A 22,500-nucleotide genomic window follows, 5' to 3' on the forward strand; every position below is an offset into this window, starting at 1 on the left:
CCAGATCTGGTGGTTGTCTGTGCTTCTGGATTTTTCTTTTTTCAGGTATAGGATATTTGATTCCTCTTATTCATCTTAGAAAGTTAACAGGTGCTGGTAAATTTATCATTATTATGTTTTTTATCGTTAGTTTAAATATTAATTTGTAGGTAATTAATATTTGGTGGAATCCTTTTATGTTGTATGCTGAGATTTGTAGAAAACACTGGAAGCTTGTCTTTGTTAGTTTTGTTTTTTTAGATCAAGGGTTATGCTAATATCTAATATGCATTCTTGTGCAAGTAAATATTTGTATTAAAAATAATTGCGATTTACAATTTTAAATCTGCAGATTTTGAACCTTTTTTTCTCATTGATTTTTATAACTTAACTTTTTTCTTATTCTTATGTGAACTTTTCTAAGTCCTGTTTGATTCAGAGCATATGAACTTGAAGAAAATGGAAGTTTGCGGTGGCTAAGTCTCGGCAACTTCTATGGCCTACTCTGGTATGCCTTTATAATTTAGTTGATTAACTTTAATTAGTTTTTGCATTTGACTTCAAAACATGATCATCTTTGCCGTATTGGATAGGTATCTGGGCAATGTGTGAGGGAGGATACAGCGTAGGCAATTTAACAAACAGTTTGCAGAAGACAATTAAGAAGAATCACAGTGGGAGCAGAATAATAACTGTTATGGAATTTGAATCAGACTGGACAAAGCATAGAAAATCATCTGCTCATACTGCTCAAGTGATTAGTTCTGCAACATCGTTCATGCCTTGGTCTCGTAGAATCCCAATTGTTGAAGGATTTTATGAATTTCTTTAGTTACATTACATGCTTCTCAACAACACATTTGCACACTATTTGGTTGAAAGATCTCTACTAAAAGCTTGTACACCTTCTAGATATTTACTGTATAATTTCTGGTTTAAAAAATGCCTGATCTTACTGTTGGAAAGAAGAGATTTATCCAGCCAAATACGTGTTTCGCCAATTTGACCGATCAAGATAAATCAACTCTTTCACAAAGTGATAATTGTTTCTTCTCCGAGGCACTGAGTGAAGATTATAGCCCAATTCTACCTGGGCTGCCTGATGATGTGGCGGAGTATTGTCTGGCACTTGTGCCTCGTTCCAATTTCCCTGCTATGGGGGGTGTCTGTAAGAGATGGAGATCGTTTATTCAAAGCAAAGCATTCACTACTGTGCGAAAATTGGCTGGAATGCTTGAAGAATGGCTCTATTTCTTAACAACAGACTGTGAAGAAAAGGAAAGTCATTGGGAGGTTATGGATTGTCTCGGTCGTAAATGCCGATCTCTTCCACCAATGCCGGGTCCAGAAAAAGCTGGATTTGGAGTGGTGGTTCTTAATGGAAAGCTTCTTGTCATGGCTGGTTATTCAGCTACTGAAGGAACTGCCTTTGCCTCAGCAGAGGTTTACCAATATGATTCTTGCCTCAATAGGTATTGTTTCCTTAAGCACTCTACCTAGAAATTGTGAAACATAAATGTTTGTTATGTTACTCTATGAAAATTGGCAATAGGTATAGTTGTGTGTGTTTTGATTTTGTTTTGACTTGCTCCATTCTCTACTCTGCCATTGCAGCTGGAGCAGTTTGTCGAACATGAATGTGGCTCGTTATGACTTTGCTTGTGCTGAAGTGAATGGCCTGGTTTATGCTGTTGGGGGCAATGGGGAGAATGGAGACAGTTTGTCCAGTGCTGAGGTGTATGATCCAGATACTGACGAATGGACACTGATAGAGAGCCTTCGCCGTCCGAGATGGGGTTGTTTTGCTTGTGGATTTGAGGGTAAGCTCTATGTCATGGGTGGAAGGTCAAGCTTCACCATTGGAAACTCCAAGTTTGTTGATATATACAACCCTGAGAGACACGCCTGGTGTGAGATTAAGAATGGCTGTGTTATGGTCACAGCTCATGCAGTAGTTGGAAAAAAGTTGTTCTGCATAGAATGGAAGAACCAGCGGAAGCTGGCTATATTCAGTCCAGAGGACAATTCATGGGAAATGGTTCCAGTTCCATTGACAGGTAGCACAAGTGTTGGTTTTCGGTTTGGGATGCTGGATGGCAAGTTGCTGCTCTTCCCTCTGCTGGCAGAACATGCTCATCAAACATTATCGTATGATCCAAATGCAGCTCTGGGGTCAGAGTGGCGGACTTGTGACATAAGGCCATCTGGTTTGTGCTTGTATTGTGTAACAATCAAGGCATGAAATGAAACCATGTTCTGTGGCTGGATATAGCAGCATTTTACTAAGATTGACTCAGTTTACATGATCTGATGTCACATGGTGCAAAACATGATCTCGTACATGTAATAACTTGTCTTATTGAGGTGAGTAGTGTTCCTCACATTTTATGTAATTTTAGTTGAGTTTTTTCTTGTCTATTACTGATTGAGATACTTGGCTTCTGGCATTATCATGAATGCCCTTTGTGTCTATGGTCTTGTGATTATCGACTTTTATTAGCAGTATTTAAAACTGTGGTGGGTGAGCTATTCGTTTGTCGTTCTATTTTGGACTTTTTAGCTTGTTAAAGTGACAACCTTAGAATTTTTTATCTAATACTTAAGAGGTTGGTGCACTTGGTTGGCTTTTAAACTTTATGACTGAGACGGAAATAAGTTGAGCATATTGGCTGAAATATCAGATACGACAGCGACAGCCCAATGAATTTCAACCATACCATTCACATGAATCCTTCAGTATTTCTTGATAGAGATACAAATTTAAAAATATTTACTGCCCATATAAAAACGTTTTCCATCAATCAATTATAAATCATTTTTCATAATTTTCTTACTAGTTAGTAAACTTAATATAATGTGTCTGGTTTTTACTTTATAAGATTTTATATTTAATAAAAACAATTGAACATATATATGTGATTAAATAAAAAAATCAAATTATATAAATATGAAATTACCTACTTTTTCATTTCTAATAAAATGAATCCATAAAAGATAAAAGTTGAACTAAAAATTATGCAAGTACAAATTACATTTTTTTCCATGATGTTTTTTTCACCCATAACTATATTATAGTGCTTTTACTAAAATGTCATTGTTTAACGATAAAATATCTCAATTTAGAGTCCCTAAAAATTTATCCAAAGTGAAGTTTGGTCTGATATGTCGGTCCCTTCAAACCTATTCACTAAAATATTGATATTATTATATCTTACTTTAACTAAATTTCTCTAAACTTCACTTATATATTATAATTTTATCTTATTTTTAATTAATTTAGGATTTTTTATACTCTTATCTTATCTTATTGATAACATAAAGTAATTTCAACTACGATAAACTATGACTGCTTGTAATATCATACTAAAAATTAAGTTCTTAACTCATTATTACATGATTAAGCCATGGGAGAAACTTCATCTTGTGAGGTGAGTTTAATAAAGTTATATTATATTTAAAATTCACTACTTAAATAAAATAGTCTGAATAACATGCTTCCTATACTTTCTTAAATATTTTTGGATTTGTTATTTTAAAAAATTTATAACTATTATCTTAGTAATTAGATAATTTATGATAATTTTTTCAGAATTATATATTAGATGAGACAATTTAAAATATTTTTGAATAATTTCTTGAAAGTATATTCCGTATTTGAAATTATATAGAAGGAAGACAATATCATTAATCAAGTTGAAATCAAACTCAAATTGTCTGGACTAACCTAATTCGGCCCAAACATGATTGCTTTGGTCTGATGTGATTTTGGGCCAACTTATTCTTTAACATAGTAATGCCTACTCTTACTATTTTTTTTTTACAGATTGCATTGTTCCGTATTTTTTAATTTAATTTAAAATATATGTGAATTAAAAGCATCAATTGGTTAGATTTTTTATTATTTATTATATATTCATAAATATTATTTTATCTTCCTCTCTTTAAAAAATATGTAAAGAAGAAAAAAATAAATAGATAAAACCTTTCGTCGAACACCTTCTCCGCACTGCATCACCCTCTCGACCGCGCTTTTTTCTTTGAACTTGGGAGGGAGAAATCAAAACCAATCTCATCTTCCATTTCGCTCTTTCCGCAAGCTATCGTCGCTTTGACAACAACACCATGTTTGGCTCCGCTCAACCTTCTTCATCTCCCTTTGGCACCCCTTCTTCAACCCCTGCATTCGGAACCCCTTCTTCTACCCCCGCCTTCGGAACCCCTTCTTCTACCCCTGCCTTCGGCACCCCTTCTTTTGCTACCCCATCTTCTACTCCGGCATTCGGAACCCCATCTTCGACACCGGCGTTTGGCGCTTCTTCTACCCCTGCCTTCGGTTCCTCCCTTTTATCAACGCCTTTTTCTTCTCAACCACAACAGCAGCAGCAACAACAGCTAACTCCACTGTTTCAACAACAACAACCAACGTCTTCTCCTTTCGGCTTTCAAAGTTCCCTCGCAGCGCCGCAACCCTCGCCTTTCTCAAATGCGCAATTAACCACTCAGATGGCTAACGTGGCACCTGTTCCTTTCTCTCTCGCCGATCGCGATGTTCAAGTATCTTTTTTTCTTTTTTCTTCCACAATCCATTTTTCGAATTTTTGCTTTTGCATTGTTGTTTCGTTGATTAATTTTGTGTTCGCATGTTGTGCCGCAAGACAATCGTTGATGCTTACAAGGAAGATCCTGGAAACCCCAAGTACGCTTTCAAGGTATCCTCCTCACTGTCTAATTAAAATAAATAAATATAAAAATGTCTCCTTTGTAAAGTTCTTGTGTTTAGTGTTTGCCTCGTTTGTGCAATGAGCATAGTTAAGGTATACTTGGGTTTGTATTTCATGCTATGCGCCTTTTTTATTTCCTTCCTAATTTTGAAATTAGGGTTCAAGTCCAAGTCTACATTATCAGTGATATTTTCTGATGCCATGTGGTGAAAATTAGAATTGCACTTGTGGGTCTTCATTTTTTTTTCTCACATTTGTATTGTTCAGCATTTGTTGTTCAGTGTAACAGAACCACAGTTCAGAGTGAAGCCTGCTGGTGTATCAGACGTAAGTTTTTTTTTTTTTTTTTCTTTTCTAGTAAACATTATAGTTGGGAGATTCTTTTACCATTTTCCAGAACTGGCTAATTATGGGAATAGTTTATGGTTGCTAGATCATGTGGGCGGAGGCAATGGGGAAGCTTGAAGGTATGGACAGTGCAGATAGAGAACGTCTGTGGCCACAGCTTGTCCAGGGTTTTAAGGATCTTTCGCAACGCCTTAAGGTAACCTTTATTAAGCTGTGTTTGAATTGAATTGAAAGAAAGGAATATAATGGAAAGTGGAATGACATGACATTAATTGCAGTTGTTTGAATTGTTTAAACTTGTAAGCTATACAAAGTTCCTATTCATTCCATCCAATCCCTGGTTTTAATCCTTCCAATTTTGGGGTGTAGGATGAAACTTACTTTTTTCTTGTTTCCTGATCTCCTTACACAATTTTTACTCTTCCCAAACAATTAAATGATAATTTTCTTCCATCCCATTGCATAATATCGAAACACTAATTACAAATTTATGTCATGTACGTATTTAGTTCCACTTCGGTTGCCATTGGATATCCAAACAAAACATAAACTTCTAACGATTGTATATTCTAGAAATATGTAGATTTTGACAGGTTAACCACTAGAATGGTACCAGTAACTTAAATATATGATTTTTCAGAAAATCAAGGTTTATCTTGAACTTTTTGGCCAGTTTCTGTAATTCCGTGTTTAGATATCCCGTGTAAATGATTATCAATTTCAAAATTTAGTGCACATCATTAGCATTGATGATACCTGGCAAGTGAACATCGTTATATATGCAAAAGTTGTTTATAAGATTAGCTGAGGACCAAGATCTTGAGAAAGAAAACAGTGTTTCCTAATCAAATGTGTCAAACATTTTTTGTAGACATTATTAAGAGATGCTTTGAGTATTGAATTTTTAGATGTATCCCCAAGTCAGTATTTGATGTGAAAAAGGGAGAATAGTTCAATATTTGATATAAAATTTGTTGAATTACCTGGATTGGATATAATCTAAGCCTTGAGGATACATTTTTGCTGACATTGTCATGTAGATACAAGATGAAGTCATTGTTTCTGATGCAGAGAGATTGCGTATAACCCAAAGCAATGTTAAAATGGTACTGCTCTCCCCTTTGCTTGGACTCGTAGCAGTCGTAATGTGGTTCTGGTTTTTCTACCATGCATTGTTGTTGATTTTTCTTTCCATTTGTTTGATGCTGTTGCAGCTCCAAAGACATTTTCAGGCTGATACTCTTCCATGGATTCAAAGACTAAAACAAAAGGAACAAATTCTCCAGCAACGTCTTTTAAGAGTAGGGACAACTGCTATGTATTTGTGAATGAAACCGTTTTCCCGATTGTAGAATGAATTGATTCTCCCTGCACAGAATTAGCTACTTTAATAAGCAGTTATATAAAGTTTTTACATTTCTTAATTTGTCTTAGTGTTCCCCTCCAATTATCTGCCCCGACTGTAGGATCTATGTTCTGAAAGTCAAATTGATGAATTAGCTTATCTCGAGCTTTGGATTTTGATTTGTTGCTTAAGTATATCTTCTTATGTTGTGTTTCAAGGTAATGAGAGTAGTGGAGGCATTGGAAGGAAAAGGCTGCCGCATACCCTTAACGAAAGGGGAAGCTGAACTTGCTGAGAAATTAGCCACAATAACTAGACAGGTAAAACTTCTATCCAAGACCATTTTCTGCCCTTTTTCTCTATTGCTGGAGATGGAACTTATATGGAAATATGTTCTCAGCTTAAAGGATCTGGAGCGGAATTGTCTAGAAGGGTACAAAATCTACTAACTGTATCTCGTGTTAAAGCTAATAGCAATGGATTTGGTGGCTCCGTTTACCTTCCAGGTTCAACCAAAATTCATGATCAAAGTCTTGCTGACCTACAGGAGGTGATAGATTATTATTTAACATCTTGATTCTTGTATGAGATAATGCGCATGATACATTCAAAGAATTCAATATAACGATGCCCTATTTTGTGCGAACAGGTTTTACAACAGCAAATGGAAGCCATTGCAAGACTTGGTAGTGTTCTGAAACGAGATATACGGAATATGGAGATTATGATCACTGATGACACAGGAAGAATTGAAAATGAGAATTTAATTTGAATTTTGTTTAGAAAAACTAGAACATTCTTGCGCTGTATTCACATTTTATTATGTATTTTTTTTTCCAATGTATCATGATTTGGTTACTAGTGGGAACTAATGTAACGACAGCTCATTAAAATATAATGTACTCCCTTCCGCTGCTGATGGAATTTCCCATCGGCGGAGAAAACGTTGTCCAAATTGGTTGGGCCTTTCCTTAGGCTATTTTATTTTTCATGGAAGTGATTTTCAGACTACTTGTTTTGGAAATTTTCTAGAACAAACTTTCTGAAATTAATGAAACATGATTTTCGAAATGACATTTCTGAAATTATGTTTTTCTAAAAAGTAGTTAGTAATTATTTATATTGAAACTTTTACCTGCCGTTATAACAAGAAATTTATATTTGAGTTGATCCAGATTATGAAACATTCTTTGATTATAATATTTATCAAGCCTAATCAAATCATTCCTAATTTAGAATTTTCGAAACAACCACATTTTTTTTCTAATTTCTATAATTTCCGAAAGAAAATAATGCACCATCATTTCAAGTTCTGTTGGAAATGTTCAACTATTCATCATTAAAAGCATTCACGCCATCAATATCTGTAGCTGCTATATGATTAATCTATATAGTTAGTATATCAGCAGCTTGGTTCAGATTCGAGGGCATCATGTTCATAAAATTTGGACAAAGCTATGGACATTAGCACGATCCCCCATCACAAGTAGCAATTTGAATTTCATGTAGTGACGTTACCCCGGGGATTAATGGCAAAAACTCCACTTAGTTTCAACAACAAAGAAAAAATAATTAACAATATGGTGGAACAAATTTGTGTCAAGGGCTCCGATGAAATCGTAAGTACAAACTCTCATTTCGTAGATCTGCAATTTGCGCATAAAACTGCGGTATAGAATGGACGCCCCTGCAATGCATCAAATTTCAAAATTATTGTTGACATCAATGAAAGGAGGTGCATTCCTATAGACGGCTTAGAAATTGTTCTTAATATTTGATGTACGCCAGAAAATTAGTCATTACGCATATTTGTTCCTTATCATTAGCTTCTGACAGCAATCATATTTGGGCACATGAAAAAGAATTATAACTTACTATTGAGTAAACAAAGCTTAGAAGAAGATTATTGAAACACCCATCATAAAGCAACCCGCAGCTACCCACGGGCTTAACCGTTCACCTGTATTAGCAACCACGTGTACAATCAAGATTAAATTCCACATCTCATGAAATATATAATTCTAAATGAGACATACACCTAGACAGAAAGTGTTACATGTAGACAACACAGGGAGTAAAAATTCCCCAGTAGGTGATTATGAGCAACTGATTTGAATATGTTTCTGTTTTCACTTGCTTTGTTGCATATTCTATTCCACAACGTACCAAACATGCTGGTACAGGACTAAATGTGAAGCAACAAATTCAAGAACTACATGGCCAAGCTAGAAATCTAGTAGCCCATGTCACAAACAGCTCTGGTATGACACTGTACTATAGCATCTTGAAGCTCACAAGGAATCGAGGATCTAGAACTATTGAGAATGAGTTTTCCATAACAACCAAAAGAAGATTTATGAAAATTACAAGTACCATCATTCAAAATGATGAATTTTGAAATAAGAATTGAGAAAGTAGTTTCATTATAACTAAAGGATTGATAAAAAAAAATGACATACATATGAAGCATACTTACAAAAAAGGTTGAGAATGTAAAAGTCATAATCACGATGTAGTATACAAGTAAATTGAGGATAGAACCGTAACCCAAATTTTTTATATTTGCATCACTCATCCTTTACCCCGAGTTTTTCGCTGCCAGTGGGCAAGTCATCAACACAAGTGTGTTCTTAGGTTCAAGATAATTAATTCAATATTTTAAACTTGAAAAATCTGATGCCGTTAAGGTATTATATGGGGCAAAAGCAAAAAATCATCATAGAAGATATCAATCGAAATTTTCTAGGGTTCTATTCTTACTTTTCCAAAGCTTAAATAAATAAAAAAAAAAAAAAAAAAAGAGAGAGAGAGAGAGAGAGAGAGAGAGATTTAAAAGTGCATTCAAAAGCATATGTAAACAATAACAATGTAGTAGCGTATCAAACAAGGGATATCTACCTATTCTCGCCGCCTTCCAGAAGAAACCACGAAATCTGTCAGGAAGAGCATGTATGTCTTGTCAGCAAGTTCTAAAAATCTGATATGAAGAATGAAAAAAACTATTGCGAGCTGCACGTCTAATGGAACAAGGGTAAAAACCTTATGATACATTGAATTTTGAACATGTAAAATTCAGATGTACAAATTACCAGAACACTTGATAATAAAAAGGAACGGAGAGGGAAAAAAATGCATGGTTAACAAGAAATTTTCCATCCCTTTGTTTGGATGTTCAAAATTACTTATGGAGGAACTTTAAAACGTTCATAAAAATTAGCAAGGGCAAGGATTTTCATTGATGAAATGAGAATCCCCCGTTTTCTTTTAATCATTTCATAAACTCCCAAACAAGAGGCAGTTTCGTGGTAAACTTTTATTTCCTTTCCCTTCCCTTTATCTCCCTTTATTGTCTTCAATCCAAACATGCACAACAACATGGCATATGATGGTATTGCTCACCAGAAACAACAGTGCACCAAAACCAATATTGAAAATAAGACCTACTCTGTTACACAGCTATGCTACTCGAATGAAGCATTGTCAACATACGCATAAATTGAATATACATGACAGCTCATATTTACTCATGGCAAGAGATGAAGAGATATATACCCAGTTTTCTGATCTAGGATGGCCGGAAACTGCATCTTGAAATAAGTGCAGGCACATATCCCCAGAAGTATCACAGTTAGAAACGAGTGGAAATTGAAAAGTGCTGACTGAAACATAACACAACGGATGTCACACGCAGTGAGCAAACATTCCACGGATTAAATGACAACGATTCAAAACTTTCAGTTTCCTCACCATCTCAACGTATTCTTAGAATTTACCAATCTTCACCGTCTTCCCTCCCTACAAAAGATTCCATCAACAATCACATTAGGCCTCTCATCCACAACAATATGCAATAGTGCAAGTAACTGAACAGTGTCCAAATCAAGTTCAATCACGAAACACGATTAAAAAGCCAACCCTAAAAATAAGAACAACAATGACGAAACGAGTAGATCCTTAATAGCTAAAGGATTGTGAGATTGCGAATTTAGGATACAATAGGTCAAAGCTGAATCGAACATGGATCTACGTAAAATGAGTTTATAGATGGAAAAAACGGTGAAGCAGCGTAAATAGCGAAAAACCAGTGATTTTCATTAAAAGCAGAGAAAGAACAAAACGAATCAATCAATTACCCGAATCGAAGTTGCGAGTTCCGGTGGCAGAAGAGATGTGAGCGTTAGAATTTCCGGTGACAAAGTCGAGGTTCTTCGCCGGAAGAATACCCTTTCGGTTCTGTTAGTCTTTAGTTATTTTCTTTACTTCACGGCTTCCCTTAGTTTTTTTTAGAGGTTATTTTCATTTTGTGAAAGAGTAAACTTTTATAAAAAATTTAAAATAAATAAAATTATCTCGGTGATAATCTTTCTATCTTTTAATTAATTTTTTAATATCTTCTTTTTTAAAGGACATGTGTTGTTTGAAGTTGTGTTATTTAGAATTTGAGAGAATACTGTCCAAACCACAAGATCTTAATGTATGTTTATTCATCTTATTATCATTTTATATTAAGTATACATCAAATGAATATTACATTTATAAAATTATATTATTATGACTCTTTCAAACATATTTGCCCATCATATTTTAATCTTGTAAAGTTAAATGTTGGAGAATATGTATTTTAACTGCATAAACAAGGTTAAAATAAAATATTAATTCCTCGTCTTATTTATGTCTGGTTATAGGAAAAACTTATTTTAACAACATTTTTTTAATAACTTTTTTACAACGCATACATGGCAGTTTGTGATTGGTCCGTTTTAAATATTTTTTAAACATAAATTCAAATAAACTAATAAAATGATGACACGTGTCCCGTTGTCAAAAAGTGTTGTCAAAATATCATTGTCGAATTTTTTAAGCCTCATTGGTCATATTTCTTTTGCTTTATATAAATACTAATTCAATCTATCAAAACAATTTTAATGAAATAAAGAAAAATAAATAAAACACGAGCCATAATCTAAACTAAAAATTAAAAGAATGAACAAAAAATGCATTCCATTCTTCACTTTTTTTATGGCTTACTTATTTCTTTTATTTTCTTAAAAAAGTATCCTATTGTAATACAATCATTTTAAAACAGTAAAGTGAAACTTAATTTAATTTTAGTTATTTTCTTTATTTCCCACTTCATTTCTTTTTTTTTCAAGGGTTTATTTTCACTTCGTAAAGGTAAAAGCGTGTTGACTAAATTTTATAAAACATAACTAAATAGCCATAATAAATCAATATAAATAACAAGCATATGTTAATTAAATATTTTCTTTATATGAGGTTTAAACCTATAACTTGATACTTCTAGAAATGTCATCAAACCACACAAAATAGAGAGGTGGTAAAGAAAATAGAGAGAATATTTGACTTAATTAATTAAACTACTTTAACTCTTGTTAATTGAGTGATTATTATATTTAGTATTGTTAGACATTTGAACCATTTTGAATATTAATTTCTGTAAAATTAAAATAATGCTGGCTATGGGGTTCGAACCCATGCGCAGTTGACTGCAGAAGATCTTAAGTCTTCCCCCTTAACCTCTCGGGCAAACCAGCTCCTTTGTAGATTTACCAATTAAAAATATAATTATTACTCATTGTGATTTAGCATAAATTTTACTTCCCTTTCTATAATTACATAAGTTATACGCATCAAATAATATATACTTTATAATAAAGTAACCTAAATTTCTTTAGTTGAATATTTGTAAAAGGAAGAAAGGTTATCTCACAAAAACATAGACACAAATTATATTTTTGTATTATTGATCATACAACAATAATAATATAAGAGATAGATAACTCTTATATAAAGTTAAGCAATATAATAGTAAAAACAGAAAATTATCGTAAATTTAAATTAATTAGTTATAATATTATCTCTTCATTCAAACATTTATACTAAGAATGTCTATATATATATATATATATATATATATATATATATATATATATATATATATATATATATATATATATATATATATATAATAATAGGTATTCATATTATCTATGAGCTACATCGGAAGACAGTTTAAGTAAAGATTTGGCTAGACGCTGCGTATTATTATGACCTACTTAATCAAATATCCAAATTCATTTTAATTTAACAAATATAAAAATATTTGCATTAAAAATATTAATAAAATATATTTAAGAAAAATTGGTTAACATTTTTCTAGATTTTATACTAACAAATTCGCATTCATTAAAGAAACATTAATCATAATATTTAACATATTTTATCTAGTAGCAAGTGTTAACTTTTTTATATTTATAGTTTTTTGACTGTATATATGTCACAGTTTTCTTGAAATAATTACTTCACCGATAAAATTTGTATAATGACTATAACTATTTTTTATAAAATTAAGTGCATCTGAAATTTTTCTGTGAAATTTTAATACATGCACGTTGTTTGTACCATATCCTGAGGCATGGATTCCGGTGTCTGGATGTGCTTATTGAAAGGATATTCAAATCACATCTAAGGTTAGATTAGATAAAGAAAGTTATATGATCCAGATGTGACATAATGATATGTTTAAAGTTAACACCGTCAACATTACACGTCATCATAATTATGAGTTTAAAAGCTTGAAAAAGAATATACATATATATAAATTGTGAAGAAATTATTATTAACTTTATCTTATACCCTTATTATCCTTGTTACTTATGTGAAGAGTTATATTATCCTATAATCATAAATTTAGATAATATTTTTTTATAATATTTGAACATTAATTATGTGTCAATCTGTGATTGGTCAAAATTACTCCACAATCAATAATAATAATCATAAATATTATTGTGAAATAATTTTTGACCAATAATCAATATTTAAATGTTATAAAAAAAAATTATTATCTAAATATCATTATTCAATCATAATAATATGTCATCCCACCACAAGAAAGTGAATTAATTCGCGTAATAAACATATTAAGAAAAGATATTTATATCTATAACATTTAAGGTGTTTTTACGTTACACATTAATATAATAAATTATTATTAAACTACTTTTATTCAAGATTTATGAATGGTCAAATTATATCTTAATTATTCAATGTAATTTGTCACAATCAATCTCTTAAAACGTTATATTCCTGAAAATGTTATTCTCTATATTACAACGTGGATTACTTGAAATAAAAAATCATTAAACGTGTTGCATTTGACATCAATTTCGAGTTAAACTTTTTTATATTTTAAATTTGAATACTTAAACTATGTAATTGAAATAATATTATGGATTTCAAAAGGAAATTATGTTAAAATATGTTTTTACATAGAGAATTAAAGAACTAAAAAAAAAAACTAAAATTACACGTGTTTAAAATTAAAAATGCCAGTGATCTAAAATCCACTCAACTTGAGATAATAAAAGTTTTAAGTTTGATAAAAATGTTACATCTCATGTCAATTATAAATAAAGTAAAATTAGAATATATAATTAAATGTAAATTTTATTTGATTAATCTTATGAAATCGAATTAAACTTAAATTTTATTATTTTACTATTATTTTACCATGAAATCATAATCATTAAAAATTTATCTTAATCGGACTTATCATAATTAATTTATTTTCACGTATAATATTTTTTGTTTAAATGAAATATCTTGAAAAATCATATAATTAAAAATATTATCAATTATAACATATAAATTTATTTAAATATGTGCAACTATCATTACAATAAACTAATTTTATAAAATTAAATTTAAATTTTCCTAATGTGATAATAAGATGAATGTGAAATTAAACCGAATAAGAAATTTTATGATTTGAAAGTTTCACCTCTCAGATTTCAAGAATGTAAAGACAAACGCACCGTCCGTACGGATTTGTGACTATGATTTGTGTGATATTTGTGGTTAAAATCAGAGCAATGTGGTATGGTCTGTGCCCACATTTGAAATATATAGAGACTAATGTATGGTCACTTTGCTCTTTCATGCTCTTACGTGGACACGTTTGCTGCCATTAAAAAGATCCATTTCTCTGTTTCAGATAGTAGAAACACAAAAATAAAATCTAATTAGGGCGTAAAATTTAAAAATTAAACAAAATCAAAATAAAGACTTTTTTATACTGCTTAATATAATAAATAATAAATAAAATAATATTGCGTTAGAAAAATAATTTTTTTTTTCATTTGTCTTCTGACCTATCAAACCATCTTTGTTTTTATTTTATTTTTCATCTTTGTTTATTCTCTTTATTTATTTTTTCACCACATCCTCGCAAATAAATTTCAAACCTGAGACGGGTTGAACATTAAACCTTACTTTAGAAAATAATAAACGGAAAATTTACAGAAGATGTGAGTATTATTAGTTGAGTTTATTATTATTATTATTATTATTATTATTATTATATATATATATATATAATTATATATATATATAATGTATTATTTATTTAAAACGTGAAATTTCATTATAATTTTATAATTGTTTTAGAAAATGAAAAATAAAAAAGTATTTTCAGGGCTTAAGAAATCGAATCAGGGTTAATTAGTTAATTATCATATATTTAAAGTATAGTTAGTTTTAGAATATGAAATTTTATTTCTTGAATTTTTTTTCTAAAAGTAAAAAAAATATTTAATTTTTTTATACATCGATTTTAAGCCATGTAATATTATTAGACACAATAGAAACAATTTTTTCATTGAATTTTATGAATAATCACTTTATAGCACGTAAATACCAAATAAATTATAAAAGCATGCATGTTATTTTATTAATTTTTGACTTAGCCATTAAAATCTTAAAAGAGGATATCTCCATCTTTATTATCAAAAACATTTTTTTATTCATTTCTTTTCCTATGTATGACTATAACGTACAAAGGGACCATAAAGTAATATAATATTGCTTAATATACTTTGAATTGAGTAAGTTTTTGTTTCGAATACGTTTTTATTTTCTATTATATTTCTCGTTTTGTGTTTTTTAATTTCTTTTGCATGTGTGTGTTTTTATGTTGTATGGGTGATGTAAGTTAAAAAACATGAATAATTTGCTTAATTAAATAAAGAAAATCATGGGTGAAATTTAAAACAAGCACATAATTGAATTCACAAGTTTCCATGCGAGGGTGGAGACAAATTTTGTTCACCGCCCTATCACGTTAGATTGCAAAACAAGGACGAATTAGGAACATAGTATCGACATTACAAGCAGTTAAACGATGTTACAACAATAAACATAAGGAGATATTTTTTGATCCATTATTTGTGTACTCTACATCATAAAAAAAAGTAGTTGTCGGATAGATCCTGAAGATTTGGTTATTTTTGAAAAGAAAAAAGCAACGAAAGGGACAATTTTGTTACCGAGCAACTATAATGACAAATGACAGGTTTACTAAGCGACAAACATGGAGGTCGGCAACTGTCGGCCGGTGAAGCGGGAGAGAGAGAGAAAGACAACATTATTTTTATTCCTAAATTCCTAAAAAGCCAAAATTTGTCCCCAACTTATATGCTTATCTTAGTTATATTTAATTAAATAATTCAAGGAAAATGATATTTTGACATCAATTTTTTGACATCATTTTAATATTACATACGTGTCAAAATGTGATTGGATAATTTCAAATTAAAAAAAAAATGATTTTTCTTTTCTTAATATGTCCTTGTCTCAACTTTGGAAAATGATATTTTAACACCATTTTTTGACACTATTTTGACACTGCACATGTGTCAAAATGTGATTGGACGATTTTAAATTAAAAAAGTTGAGACAGGGGTATGTTTGAAAAAAAAAAAAACCAAAGTTTGTTTTTTTAATTTGAAATCGTCCAACCACATTTTGACACGTGTACAGTGTCAAAATGGTGTCAAAAAATGGTGTTAAAATTTTATTTTCCCTCAACCTTCTTTAATTTGAAATCGTCTAACCATATTTTGACACGTATACAGTGTCAAAATGATGTCAAAAATTGGTGTCAAAATATCACTTTCCATAATTCAATTATACTGGTTCTTAAATACTGACATTAGTTATTTTTTTTCTTTTATGAGTTCTTGCTTTATAGTTTTTTATCATTATATTTTGTTTTTGTGTTTTTAATCTCCGTATTTTAAGATACTCATCATTTTAGTCTAACTTTAGGGTTATGTATGTTTTGTTTGTTTATTTTATTTCAGTTGTATTGATTGAATATTGGAGACAGCATGTTTATTTAAGATAAAAGTGATCTGATTATTTTAAATTAAAAATATAGATATATAAAATTTAAAGTTAGAACAAAACCGTGGACTTTTTAAAATCCAAAGGCTAAAACAGTCAAAAGAACTAAAACGTATGAAATAACATGAAATTTTTGAGAAAAACATATTTTATGTATGAGATGTCTCTCTTTATTTATTTTAAAAAAAAAAAACTATAACTTTTGAAATATTGTAAAAGAAAAAATATATATTTAAATACTTTTGGTCTCGATTCCTAACCATGAAACTATTTTGAGTATACTTATATATATTAATAATTATTTAAATGAAGAATAATGAAACGAATAAAAATACAGTTTGTCCCGATAATTTTAATATGTTTTTAGAAAAATATTATAACTAGAAATAAATTATTAGTTAAAGTAATTAATTTGGTAATAAACTTAAAACAAGACGTTATCTTTAGGGTTGAAGAGATTAGTCAGCGAGGAAAGAACGAAAAGTATAATCTTTTTGATGAAAAAATTTGGCAGAGTTTGTTATGGTTCAAAGGGAAAGGAAATAGCGAAATGTAACGTGTGATCTATTCTCTCACATTCTTCTGCGTTTGCATTTCCTCTTTCCCTTTGTCCCCTCTGTCCTCGTGCGCTTCCTTCCAACTATTCGCTGTTTGGTTTCAACCTCAATACCTGTCTCTCTCGAAAACCACCTTAGCTCATAGATCCTCAATTTCTGCTAATCTGAGAACCCATCTTTTTATTCGCCTTCACATGTTTCATTCTGTTCTGTCTCTTCTCTCCTCTGGTGCGTCTTTATCTTCTAAACCCTAACTAATTCTCTCTGATTCTGATTCTCTCTCTCTCTCTGTCTCTCTCTTTCAGAAGATTGAATATAAACGATTAACATGTTTTTCGATTTCGACTGCCGAAGGTGATCTGGTACCTCGGTGTTGTCAATTTGAGTGAAGATCTTAGCTCGTGATTGTGTGTTTGTGGTTTTTCCGGGAATTATGAAGACATAAATGTATTTTTTAAATTTGCACGTCCTGAATTTGTTTTCAATCAACGTTTCGCTTCTCCTTTCGATGGAATAATGTTTAGTTGATGTGGTTGTGTTTTCCTATTTTGTGTTAATTCAGTGTATTATGGAATTTTAGCCGTTGGTGTATTGTTTTTCGTGATGTCATGTCGACACATTCTTTTTTCCTGTTTAGTTATATTTTACCAGTCTTGTGGTCTATTTGGATGCAGAGAAAATGCTGAAAAAGAAAGTGACAGTTATTTGTTTATTTTAAATTTAAGAGGTGTTTATCAAATCTAATTCCTCACTGATTTGACCTTATCCTTTTTGGTTACAAGTTTTTTTGGCGCGTGTTCATTGCATAAACTGAATGCGCATTCGTAACAACCATTTTTTAAAATTTGTTTGTGAGGAAGATAGCGTGAACTTTATGATTTTTGAATATAATAAAAGAGATTGAAGAATTTGTCTCCTCAATTCTTATTAAATATTGAATTCACTGAATTATGGTTAATATCTCGAACTTGCTACCTACTTTGGTAGTAGAATGTTCAGTTAGTTGGCTGCTGCAGTTTGGCTGATTTTTAAATTTTTTTATTCTAAACTGGTTTATGATTCTTTTTATCCTACTTTACTAACTTTATTTCTGTCATCGTCTTGATCCTGCTTACTTTATACAGTTGAGGTTAGTTAGCACCTAAGTTTACACAGTGAATGTGGATAATGGATATTCCCGAGGTTGAAGAAAATCTTTTTGCACCAAGCGATGCCAAGGTATGATGATATATCTTTGATTATTGCAAGTTATGTTCTGGATTCTAATGCTATTTTGTAAATTAATACCTTGTAAAGCAAGTACTTGGATTGTTTGAGGTGTTTATACTAAGGTATAACTAAGGAGACAAATTGCTTTGTATTAGTCAATTTCTTTTTGGGTACAAGCACTGTTTGAAGCTCATTTGAATAATTTTCTTTTAATGTGTGACTTAAGTGAAGATGTAATATATCACCTAACAAATATATATTTTTTCCTTGTGAAGTTACATGGAGAAATGTGCAAGTCTCTTTCGGCAATACACTGCAAGATATTGTTATTATTCCCTTCTTTAGAAGCAGCTAGGCCTAGGAGCAAATCTGGAATTCAGGCATTATGCTCATTGCATGTAGCCTTAGAAAAGACAAAGAATGTTCTTCGACACTGCTCAGAGTCGAGTAAACTTTACTTGGTAAGATTATTATTGTACAACTCCACTTTTATTCTCTGATTTTTGTCTCCTGACGTGTGAGCAGATTTAATTTACCTTAGCTCTCCGTACATGTTATTTTATGTTGGTTGAGAAGGTTATTTAATGTGTAAGACATTTTGCAGAGTATCTTATATATAACTTCACTTATGACGCAGGCTATAACAGCAGATTCTGTTCTTCTAAAATTTGAAAAGGCTAAATGTGCTCTTGAGGATAGTCTTAATGGGGTGAAAGATATTGTTCCTCAATCTATTGGTTGTCAGGTGAGAAATTTCAACAAAATGGCATTCGGTTCTCTCTATATTTTTCTTTTTTATGTTTGTAACCTCCATTCTGGGTTCATGATCCTGTAATCCGGCTCTATTAAGTAAACACTTTTATTCCGCCTTGCTAATTGCTTTCTGATTATCCGAGCAAGGGGAAACCTAATTTATGAGCTTTCACGTATTATTTACACGATATTCAAAAGGCATGTTATTTGCAATACTGTGAAGTCAGCTTTCTTAGCATTCTGACACTTTTATCTAAACAAACATGTACATGCACAATGGCACACTTTTAAGTCATCTTCATAGTTTGACTTTTTTTAAGTGGCACTTGTTCAGATTGATGAAATTGTGAATGAACTTGCAAATACGGTATTTGCACTTGATCCATCAGAGAAGCAAGTTGGGGATGATTTAATTGCATTGCTTCAAAAGGGAAGAAAGCTTAATGATTCTAATGACAGTAGTGAACTTGAATGCTTTCATCTAGCTGCTACTACTGTAGGAATCACTTCTTCAAGAGCGGCCCTTGCAGAAAGAAGATCTCTTAGAAAACTCATAGAAAGAGCTCGAGCTGAGGATGACAAGCGGAAAGAATCAATTATTGCTTACCTTTTACACCTTATGAGGAAATATTCCAAATTATTTAGAAGTGAGTTCTCTGATGATAATGATTCTCAGGGTTCTCAACCTTGTTCTCCCACTGTTCAGAGATCTCTTGAGGATGGCATTACTGGTGGTCATTGTCATGTCTTTGACAGACAGCTTTCAAAACTTAGTTCCTTTAACTTTAAGCCTAGTAATAGGGAATCAGGGCAGATGCTCGTTTTGCCTGAAGAGTTACGATGCCCAATATCTCTGCAACTTATGAGTGATCCTGTTATAATTGCTTCTGGGCAAACATATGAAAGGGTTTGCATTGAGAAATGGTTCAGAGATGGGCACAAGACCTGCCCAAAGACACAACAGAAACTTTCACATCTTTCTTTGACTCCTAATTACTGTGTGAAGGGTCTTGTGGCTAGTTGGTGTGAACAGAATGGAGTTCCTATTCCTGAAGGCCCTCCTGAATCTCTTGATTTTAACTACTGGAGGTTGGCGTTATCAGATACTGAATCCACAAATTCAAGATCTGCAAACAGTGTTGGCTCTTGCAAGTTGAAGGGTATCAAAGTTGTTCCTGTAGAAGAGAGTGGTATCTCAGAGGAAATGAGGGGGAATGCAGCAGAGGACCTTTCTGCACAAGAGGAAGAAGATCATGAACGGTATCTTAGTTTTCTTAAAGTCTTGTCAGAAGGGAACAATTGGAAGAGGAAGTACAAAGTTGTTGAACAGTTGAGGCTGTTGCTGCGGGACGACGAGGAAGCCAGGATTTTTATGGGGGCTAATGGATTTGTTGATGCACTTATGCAGTTTCTGCAATCAGCCGTGCATGAAGGGAATGTGATGGCTCTTGAAAATGGAGCCATGGCTCTGTTCAACCTGGCTGTGAATAACAACAGGTGTGTATTGAATGGTAAAATAAAACTGCTTTTTAATACAATTAAAAAATTAAAACTTATGTTATTTCAAAATTGACACCTTGTACTTACTCCATACAATTGCTTTGTTTTCTTGTGGTTAAACAATCTTCAGTATCACAACAATCTGCTCCTCATATCGCTCTCAAATAGCCTTTACCCCATATATCCGCTGCTGCCATTTTTGGTTGACCTCCTGTATATCAGTAAAGTACAGTGGCATTGGTCCAGCAAAGCCTTTTAAACTTATTTTCGAAAATTAAAAATCCCTTTTTCTGGTTTGTTGAAGCATCTTTTTACTATGTATTTCCAAAAGAAATGTTATCATAGTAGAACAACACAGAAGACGTGTACAGTGCACAAGTGTAGATGAAAATTGATAATCCCTTTAGTCAGCATGTCGCAATCAAGTTTGTTGAGAAATAATAGAATTAATGTAATTGGCTCAATGTCTACTCTTATTTTTTTAATCATCAATAACACAAGGTTGCCCATTTTTTCTTTTTTTGACAGAAATAAGGAAATGATGATATCAGCAGGAATCTTGTCGCTGTTGGAGGAAATGATATCAAAAACTAGTTCCCATGGTTGTGTAGCCGCCCTGTATCTGAATCTTTCTTGCCTTGAAGAAGCCAAGGACGTGATTGGCACGAGTCAAGCTGTCCAGTTCCTTATCCAGATTCTTCACGCCAAGACAGAAGTCCAGTGCAAGATAGATTCCCTCCATGCACTCTATAATATTTCTACATTGTCCTCCAACATTCCACATCTCCTTTCATCTGGCATCATTGGAAGCCTACAATCCCTTCTTGTAGGCCAGGATGATTGCAGTTTTACAGAAAAATGCCTTGCTGTTTTGATAAATTTGGCTGTCTCTCCAGCAGGAAGAGAGCAAATGATTTTGGCTCCTGCACTCATAAGTGCCTTGGCGTCCACGCTGGATACTGGTAAGCTCACAGAGCAGGAGCAAGCTGCCTCTTGTCTCCTAATTTTGTGTAACAGGAGTGAGGAATGCTGTGAGATGGTCTTGCAAGAAGGCGTTATCCCTGCGTTGGTGTCATTATCTGTAAATGGAACCTCGAGAGGAAGAGAAAAGGCTCAAAAACTTTTGACGGTCTTCCGAGAGCAGCGTCAACGGGACCATTCACCTGTTGAGACAAATCAATGTGAACCTGAAAGTAGTGATTTCTCTATGCCTCCTCCTGAAACGAAACCGTTATGTAAATCAATATCCAGAAGAAAGGTGGTAGGGAAAGCTTTTAGATTTCTCTGGAAAAGCAAGAGCTATTCTGTTTATCAGTGTTAAGTCTCATGTAAATTTCTGTTCCATTCTTAACTTTTATGGCCCTGCTTTTCACCTTCTCACCCGTTTCCACGGGTGCTACTTACTTTTTGGTTCCCAATGAAGAGATGTACAGGCATGTGTTATTTATGTTTTTTTTTTTTTGTCTCATCCATCCTTTTATATCGATCTCATTAAAGGGAGTTTTTTCATTTCCCTTCTAAAATTTGAGGTAAATTTGAATTATGTCTTAACGACGAGGAAACCAAAGCAAAGAAACTAACTAGTATCTTAGGATAGATGCTGTTGCATGAAACATTACTCTCCTGGTAGTGTGCCAGCTGCAAGGTATCTTTTGATTTTTGTTTTTTTCTAACTACTAAAATGATTTTTTTTTTCTTTTTGTTTGTTTAGACATAATGCTGACAGAAATCCTAATACAAACGAAACATTTATGGAGGGGAATTATATATGTTTTTAGAAAAACGCACAACTAATGTTCGACTCTGTTTCAGAAAAAAAATACTTGGAAAAAGCAAATTCTTTTATGGCATATTACTCAGTGAAACATTTCTATAGTTTGCC

General features: G+C 32.2%; 5 protein-coding genes and 1 non-coding gene across 8 annotated transcripts; 4 read left to right on the plus strand and 2 right to left on the minus strand.

Moving 5' to 3' along the window:
* Window positions 1–397: 397 nt before the first annotated feature.
* On the plus strand, window positions 398–840 carry LOC106756442. Its single transcript, XM_014638875.2, has 2 exons — window positions 398–487; window positions 573–840. The coding sequence occupies exons 1-2, from the start codon at window positions 475–477 to the stop codon at window positions 809–811; spliced, it is 252 nt and encodes an 83-aa protein (XP_014494361.1). The 5' UTR covers window positions 398–474; the 3' UTR covers window positions 812–840.
* Window positions 841–893: 53 nt separating this feature from the next.
* LOC106756441 (F-box/kelch-repeat protein At1g67480-like) lies at window positions 894–2,484 on the plus strand. Its single transcript, XM_014638874.2, has 2 exons — window positions 894–1,451; window positions 1,594–2,484. The coding sequence occupies exons 1-2, from the start codon at window positions 922–924 to the stop codon at window positions 2,219–2,221; spliced, it is 1,158 nt and encodes a 385-aa protein (XP_014494360.1). The 5' UTR covers window positions 894–921; the 3' UTR covers window positions 2,222–2,484.
* Window positions 2,485–3,947: 1,463 nt separating this feature from the next.
* On the plus strand, window positions 3,948–7,337 carry LOC106755567 (nuclear pore complex protein NUP54). Its single transcript, XM_014637741.2, has 9 exons — window positions 3,948–4,533; window positions 4,635–4,688; window positions 4,968–5,027; window positions 5,134–5,244; window positions 6,089–6,154; window positions 6,263–6,349; window positions 6,612–6,713; window positions 6,794–6,943; window positions 7,043–7,337. Exons 1-9 carry the CDS (start codon window positions 4,102–4,104, stop codon window positions 7,163–7,165), a joined length of 1,185 nt encoding a protein of 394 aa, XP_014493227.1. The 5' UTR covers window positions 3,948–4,101; the 3' UTR covers window positions 7,166–7,337.
* Window positions 7,338–7,696: 359 nt separating this feature from the next.
* LOC106755653 (protein kish) lies at window positions 7,697–10,686 on the minus strand. Of its 2 annotated transcripts, XM_014637840.2 has the most exons (6): window positions 10,527–10,686; window positions 10,141–10,188; window positions 9,946–10,052; window positions 9,292–9,326; window positions 8,269–8,353; window positions 7,938–8,080 (listed from the first exon to the last, which is right to left on the minus strand). In XM_014637840.2, the coding sequence occupies exons 2-5, from the start codon at window positions 10,141–10,143 to the stop codon at window positions 8,286–8,288; spliced, it is 213 nt and encodes a 70-aa protein (XP_014493326.1). In that variant the 5' UTR covers window positions 10,144–10,188; window positions 10,527–10,686; the 3' UTR covers window positions 7,938–8,080; window positions 8,269–8,285. The 2 variants fall into 2 exon arrangements, with proteins under 2 accessions (XP_022634534.1, XP_014493326.1); XM_022778813.1 differs by lacking the exon at window positions 8,269–8,353 and having other exon boundaries at window positions 7,697–8,080.
* A 1,179-nt stretch (window positions 10,687–11,865) lies between these two features.
* Window positions 11,866–11,948, minus strand: TRNAL-UAA. Its single transcript has one exon. It is a non-coding gene; the product is annotated as a tRNA-Leu (tRNA).
* Window positions 11,949–17,064: 5,116 nt separating this feature from the next.
* LOC106756335 (U-box domain-containing protein 45) lies at window positions 17,065–22,072 on the plus strand. Of its 2 annotated transcripts, none has more exons than XM_014638722.2 (6): window positions 17,065–17,603; window positions 18,281–18,374; window positions 18,641–18,826; window positions 19,003–19,110; window positions 19,453–20,615; window positions 21,147–22,072. In XM_014638722.2, exons 2-6 carry the CDS (start codon window positions 18,315–18,317, stop codon window positions 21,937–21,939), a joined length of 2,310 nt encoding a protein of 769 aa, XP_014494208.1. In that variant the 5' UTR covers window positions 17,065–17,603; window positions 18,281–18,314; the 3' UTR covers window positions 21,940–22,072. The 2 variants fall into 2 exon arrangements, with proteins under 2 accessions (XP_014494208.1, XP_014494207.1); XM_014638721.2 differs by having other exon boundaries at window positions 17,065–17,384.
* The last annotated feature ends 428 nt before the right edge of the window (window positions 22,073–22,500 follow it).

The sequence above is a fragment of the Vigna radiata genome, chromosome 2 (genome assembly GCF_000741045.1).
Source record: "Vigna radiata var. radiata cultivar VC1973A chromosome 2, Vradiata_ver6, whole genome shotgun sequence".
NCBI classification, from domain to species: domain Eukaryota; kingdom Viridiplantae; phylum Streptophyta; class Magnoliopsida; order Fabales; family Fabaceae; genus Vigna; species Vigna radiata.